At 34.0% G+C, this 6,892-nt stretch overlaps 1 protein-coding gene across 2 annotated transcripts; it reads right to left on the bottom strand.

Annotated features, from left to right (window-relative positions):
- Positions 1 to 287: 287 nt before the first annotated feature.
- LOC8266263 lies at positions 288 to 6,023 on the bottom strand. Of its 2 annotated transcripts, none has more exons than XM_048378696.1 (4): positions 5,855 to 6,023; positions 3,451 to 4,588; positions 1,700 to 2,370; positions 288 to 1,580 (listed from the first exon to the last, which is right to left on the bottom strand). In XM_048378696.1, exons 2-4 carry the CDS (start codon positions 4,554 to 4,556, stop codon positions 559 to 561), a joined length of 2,799 nt encoding a protein of 932 aa, XP_048234653.1. In that variant the 5' UTR covers positions 4,557 to 4,588; positions 5,855 to 6,023; the 3' UTR covers positions 288 to 558. The 2 variants fall into 2 exon arrangements, with proteins under 2 accessions (XP_048234653.1, XP_015581302.3); XM_015725816.3 differs by lacking the exon at positions 5,855 to 6,023 and adding an exon at positions 4,716 to 4,929.
- Between the last annotated feature and the right edge of the window lie 869 nt (positions 6,024 to 6,892).

The raw sequence follows: 6,892 nt of genomic DNA, 5'->3' as shown, positions 1-6,892 counted from the left end.
AATGTTGGTCCAACATTGTTAAGCTGTGATTATAAATTTGTAGTTTGAAACTTGATAGAATTAATTATATTAATTGACTATTAGGCCATGGCAGGTGTAAACTTAAGGACTGAGATTGAACAGGTCACTAGTTCCTTCAAATCCAAGGCAAGGTGTGAAACATGGCTGCAATTTTAAGGGAAAGATACATCTCAGGAATACAGGGAAATGCTTGTTGCTTGTAAAAGAAGATGCAGATAAGTTGGTATAATGTTGACAATTGACAAGAAAACAAAAACAGTTAAAGATTCACAGAAATTAAGTTGTTTCTTTTCTTGTTCTGGAGAAAATTTAAGAAAAGCCACTTTTGGCTTCATACAAATGACACAATCCCATCTTCTTTCCCCCCAAGAAATTCAGTAAGAAAGAAACAGTACTCCACCTTTATACCATCCACTGTTTCCTCCCTCTACTTGATCTCTCCAGTAATCATGTATTAACAAAATAAAGATAAGAATAACATTACAAGAAAACAATATCTTTTGAATGAAAGAAAGAATGATCAATTCCAATAACTTATCAGAATTTCGCGCAGCGGAATGGCAGACCTGTTTGATGATCAACAGTCACAATTTCTGTAGCATTGTCACATCTTAGTACATCTTGACCCAACTTAGCTCCAGCTGCTTTAAGACCTCTAAGTGAAACAGGTTGATTAAAGAGGTTCAGCGATGGCAATTTTGATGCTGGAGGCAACTTACTATTAGGCAGAAATGCTCTGAAATCTTCCTTCAGCAATGGGACTTCAAAATCTGATTTGTCATGCCTAACAACATTGTCTTTTGCACTAATGTGAGCACCTGGTTCCATATGATTAGTTGAGAAACTTGCCTGGCTTGGAAAGTTTGGATAGAGACTAACATAGCCTCTAAGATACATCATGTCAATCAGGAACTTTTTCCATGAAGCTTGCCATCCATTTGTTCTTGATTTCGGAATCTGAACTGGGTTCGCCTTGGCGTCTTCAGTGAATCTCATGTTCATGTAAACATAGAACTCTCTCCATAGTTTGGGGAAGAACACTGCTCCCCAACTGCAGGGCAGTTGATGGAGATAAGGTGTGTTGGGGTGGATTCTTTTGAAGAACTCAGTTGGATTCCATTTAGGCCTTTCTTTGACAACCTCAACTAATTTTGGTGTGTACAAGGAGATAGAAGATAGCTCAGGAAATGAGATTTGAGGATCATAATGATAGGCTAAAAGAGCATATTTGATCCACAAATAGTAATATGGAGAGACTTCAATATCATCTTCGAGCAGTAACCCGAAATCATCATCAGATGCAGGATACCAACTTTCACTTACAGCTCTAATTAAACCTCCTTGGATGATTCTTCTCCTTAAAGTCTTAGGACCATGTGTCCAATTAAATGTACTTACAAGTCTTATAGTTGCTTCATCCACTTTACTGTCCATATTAAAACTGATAGGGATCTCATCACTAAGGTAAAATGCATTGCTGAGAGAATTGAGCAGCCTTGTTAAGGATTGAGCGCGGTTTTGGGTGATTATGTTGACAGAAATTCGCATTTTATTCCAATCTGCACAGGCAAGTTAATCATATGTTAGTGTAAGTAAATGACGCCCTATTAAATACTAATTGTCTCCCCTGGAAATAAAAGAAACTAGCATTTGAACTGAAAGATTTTAGTATTCTTACTTGGCAAAGCAGTTGATCTCAGGTCAGCCATCCAAAGAACCTTGGGTATAGAAGGCCTTGGCAGGAGAATCATTGTTGTACCATTAGTACTAGTCTCTGTCGCCATTTTTACAGCTTTTTTTACATTAGGATCAATGTCAGCCACTGTAATTACCACGGAAGGATTGTGAATTTTGATCAGTCCTTTCAAGCTGGAGTACACTGCCTGCACTACTGGCACTTCAGAATTCGATATTCCTGACAATGCTCCAACACCCAAATCGAAAATCTTAAATCTTCTTTCTTTGCACACCAATTTAGGCCAGTTTAGAGCAGTTGCAGCATCTTCACAAGGGCAAAAATTGCCTCCAGGTACAGCAATATAGGCCTTTTTGCCAACAGTAGACCTGAATTTCTCAAGAAGTGGTGCAATTGCTTTAACTTCATCAACAGAATGAGCATAAAAAAGAGCATCTATCTTTTGAGGGTACATTGCAGCCCATTGAGTGATATAACCAGTAGAAAAGGCTCTCCACCATTGATCATCTCTGACTTGAACTGTGTCTTTGAAAATTACTGTGGTTTCAGAAACATAAGCAAGCCTATGTTCACTGTCACCCCATGTTTCCTTGTCGTTGGGGTCAACTGGAAGAACAAAGGATCCTGCGTTTCTGTATTTCTGAAGCTGGTAGCTGCATTTGAAAAAGAAAAATTATAGCATCAGAATCTCAATCAGCGAATCAGATACTATTTACTAATTTGACTTACCACATGAATCTATCAGTATCAGCTGCTACTGAAAATAAATTCTATTTCTCTTAGGTCATTTAGAATTTGAAACTTGATTTCCTTATGGAATTGGTATTGTACACTAAAATCAAGACAATACTTCCTCGGCAATGTATTTGTTTTGGCTTAAATGACTTGAGATTACATTAACAACATTAGCCTGAAAACTAAGAGCTGTTCTTGTCTTTATTTTATTATACAATGCTAAATATAAAAAAGAAGTAATATAAACCAAAAAAAAAGAACAAAGAAATTATCTTTCTAATGCTCTCAATAATGGGTAGATAATGCTACAGGGAATCTAAAAAGGGAAATGTTATTTTTGCTTTTATACAGAAAATTAAACATGTAAACAATTTAGAACAGACAAATTAGTATATACAGAAATCTTTGTAGTGGAAACAGACCATCAGAGTGCCCATATTGAAATGGAAAAATATTATACTAACATTATTCATTTTGCCTTGATATCTATAATAATTAAAAAAAACAGAAAAGTTGAGCACTTTGTGTCCCTTTTTAAACAAAAAAATGGTTAGGCTAAGAAGATCCCTGTTTTAAATCTTCATTGCCTGATGAATAAAATTCAAATGCTTGCCAAGTCGATTTTCACTTGGTATATATTTTTCAACTTAACCATTAATCTAATATAGTTCTAGAACCCATAATGGACACTTGCATACATAACTAAGTTTATATTTGATATCTTCTTTAATTAAAATGTAGAATTTAGTTGTTTATACATTCCTGAACAAGTTAGCAACCCAATATCAATTCAATAATTGTCAGTCAACCTCAAGCAATGTAATCAGAAATTCATATAAATAAATGCTAGAAAATACTTTGGGAAAATAATTAATTATTAATTATGTGTAGTTTATTTATTCCTAGAGATCATCAAGAGTCATGGAAACTATCAAAGTTAGAAAAGTAACCTTAAAATCATTTACTAGTACAAGAAAATAGAAATAATGAGCACGTACCTAAGATGCAGATCTTCTCCAGTCATGAAAGTCATGGGTGCCTCAATGAAAAGTGTCTTGACAAGTTCTGCAGAAAGAAACCATGAACTGGACAGGAAATCTACCTGCACAATTTTATCAACTGTTATATCATAAGCAGGATCAGGCAAATATAGACCAGCCTCCTTTGATCGAAATTTTCGATAACTTGGGAACGTAAAGTCCTTTTGCCTGAAAGGCAAGATTCTTCCTATGCTTCCCAAAACTGAATTCTGATACTTGTCAGTGCCTGCTACGTGCGATAAAATCTGTAACATTTTCTTTCCAGGAATCATATCATCATCAACAATGTAAACAAGATCAGCCTCAGTTTGTAAAGCCATTTGAAACCTTCCATAGTACTTGAAATCATAGCTCGAACTAATGAAGCTGATTCTTGAATCATTATAACTATCTACAATTCTTTTCAGTGAGAGCTCATTTGGGCTGCCAAAGGATAGCACCCACACATGATGGAAAGGAAGTGTCTGTTGAAGCAAAGAATCAAGCTGTGCACAGAGTGTCTTTCTCTTGAAATGATTTAAGATTACAGTAACCTTTGGTTTGTTTGGACCCTTTAAATCCCACTTAGATTTCGTGGCCATTAGCTCAGAAAGAGTTTCTGTACCAAAAGATTTACTTTGGAAACTCAATATCTCATCATACAACTCTCTTTTCAACTTGATCATTTGAGCATCATTAGACTTCTTTTGCTGGAAATCAATCTTTTCATGCTCGCAAACTTCTGATGGAGTGATAGGTTGAATTTCTGCTCCAACCAGAGAAGCAGCTTCTTGATATCTACCAAGAACATGTTGTGGGACTATAAACTGTTTCCACTGCTGTGCAATTCTTGTAGCCCATGCAAAATCTGGTTTTGTTCTCAAATCTATTGCAGGGCTCATGTAATACAATAAAAAAGTTGCATAAACAGCAAAAGCAAATTGCAGACAAGTAAGAGCAGTAACAAGCTTAGCTGAAGCAGGACTCTTGTTACCCTTCAACTTAGCCCTGCCACCAACATAATCACTAAGCATCCCTTCTAAATAATCACCACTTTTCATATTCGAATTCCGGGTTAAGCCCATTTCAAGAATTCAACTCCAGGGAATGTTAACACCTGCAGAACAAAACAAAAAAAGATCAAACATATCATTTTTTATGCATGTCCAAGAGTAGGGCTATAGGAAGAGCCATAATAACAAATTTTCTAAGAAAAACAATTAATTAAGTTTAGTTACACTAACCAAACTCAAACAACTTGATTGCAATGTAATACTTGTTTACTATCACAATCTTTCTTTAAACCCCAAAACCCTGCCACAGAATTAACCTTGTCTAATGAAAGTTTTCAAAGAACTCCAGTTCCAATAATATGAGAAAAAAACAGGCATAAGAAAGTAATTTTTAGAGGCAGTTGGCAAAGGGTGTTGCTGCAATGGATCTTGTGCCCCATGTATTTATATATATAACAGAAAGGGTTAGTGGCAAAACCCTTTTTCTTAAGAAAAAAATATTGCAAGAATAGGATCCCATGAGAAATGCACCAAAGCTCACATGGTGTAAACGTTTTAGTAATAATAAAGTATCCTTATACATTAAAGTTGGATAAATTTTTTATTTTGTTTTTCTTCTGGGTTCATTAAACGCGTTGCTTTCACTACTTCTAAGTACATCTCTGCCCCTAAAGACATCATTTAAAGCCGGTTTTGATGGCGCAGAAAAGGCCTATCCCTGCGTTTTTGGCACACTGCTCTTCTCTCCCCCCCTACCTATTCTATGGTTATGGTGCGTTTGTTTAGTGTTTACTACTACTGCAACTTCCCTCCTATTCACATCCATTAACTATACCATAAACCAATGAGAAAACTTTAAATTGCTCTGAAATTTAGGCACCCTTTAATCATTATTTTTTTTAATGGATCTTTAGCACTGCTTGTTAAAGACCCGAGTACCAATATATTCCTTATTATTAACTAAACAAATGTATAGCTCCAAATGTCAAAGTCAAAGTCTCTATATCATTAGTATCTTCCCATTAAAAGGTACTAACTAGTATACAAGGTTTGAAACTGCTTTTTCAGGCAAAATAACATTTCAGATGTTGCTAGAAACAAAAAAAAACCATTCGACCCCTTGTGGTGTAACTCAACTCATACTAGACTCCTCCGATTTTAAATTTGAATTCCAGTCGAAGCTAATTAACTATAAAAAGACTATTTAATTCTATACATTTTCTAACTATTTTATTTCAAAATATACCTTGATAAGTTTAAGATAATCTCTCAATAACATTTTATTTTCTGTTACAGCATTACAACCCTAACTATACAGGATTAAAAGAAAAGAAACAAACAAAATAGAAGTACAAGAAGATAAGGACTACCTTGTTTTCAAAGAAATTGAGGCAAAAATAGAACAGAAATTAGAGACTTTTCTTCTTCAGCAAATGTTGCAAAAAGATTTGGAAGTAAACTCAATTTTCACACCAAAAGAATGTCAATGACTAATTAAAAGTGACTGGCCTCAAGAGTTGCAGAGGAAGAAAGCAAGAATTAGCCATTAAAGAGTTGAGTACAGAAGAAAATATGATGGGTACAAATTAATTTATATGTACATGAATATAATGTCAAGGTTGACTTTGCATGTAGATACGTAGATGAACAGAGCAGCAAAGTATGTTAATGGGGTTTTGCCAAATTTGCGCAAGTTGTAGAAATTGCACCCATAAACAAAATAATCATAGACTAAATTTGCTTTCAGAAGGGAGAATTCAAATATGTTTGGTCACTTTCTCAAGGATGGAATAATATGAAAAAGGCTGAAATTAATGGGTGAAACATATATATGTCTAATTAATTATGCATGCTCTTGTTTTCTTTATAGTCAAGTCTATATTATTCAGGTGAATTGCCATTTGAGAAAATTAGGAATAACTAATTAAGGCATGTTTTCTCTGGATTTTTCTAAACTTTAAAAAAAAAAAAAAAAAAAAAAGATTAATTGAATGTTCTTCATGTTGATAATAAACATCTTTCGGGACTTTGCTTGGCAGGGCTATCATTAATAAGGTTAACAATTCCAGATGGTACAATACAAATACCCTTTTAAAGTTTGTCCTATTACATATTTTTGTTCCTATATTTTATAAAATATCACTTTGTTTTGTTATCGAAACTGCATTTGATATATTATTTTAATACATTGTAAAATGATTATTAAAAAAATAATTCAAATATTCATACAATAATATTTTTGCTCCAAATTAAAATTATTGGACTGAAGTATCTTATAGGAAATTAATTAATATCGAGCCATGATATTTAAAATAGCATTGTAACCTCCCAAAATATGTATTGTTAGAGTTAACTCATTTATAAAATCAATGTCAAATTGCCACTAGAATTCCAAATAGTTTAATTTA

The sequence above is a fragment of the Ricinus communis genome, chromosome 8, assembly GCF_019578655.1.
Source record: "Ricinus communis isolate WT05 ecotype wild-type chromosome 8, ASM1957865v1, whole genome shotgun sequence".
NCBI lineage: Eukaryota > Viridiplantae > Streptophyta > Magnoliopsida > Malpighiales > Euphorbiaceae > Ricinus > Ricinus communis.
Note: the sequence above shows the minus strand (reverse complement) of the source record. Positions and strands in the feature narration are given on the sequence as shown.

Excerpts from the sequence above, each read along its gene's own strand:
- LOC8266263 (XM_048378696.1), bottom strand. The coding sequence starts at position 4,556 with ATGGGCTTAACCCGGAATTCGAATATGAAAAGTGGTGATTATTTAGAA. Across the intron at positions 2,371-3,450 it reads GGAGAAGATCTGCATCTTAG|CTACCAGCTTCAGAAATACA; the intron begins GTACGTGCTCAT and ends TTTCAAATGCAG. Across the intron at positions 1,581-1,699 it reads GAGATCAACTGCTTTGCCAA|ATTGGAATAAAATGCGAATT; the intron begins GTAAGAATACTA and ends TTGCCTGTGCAG.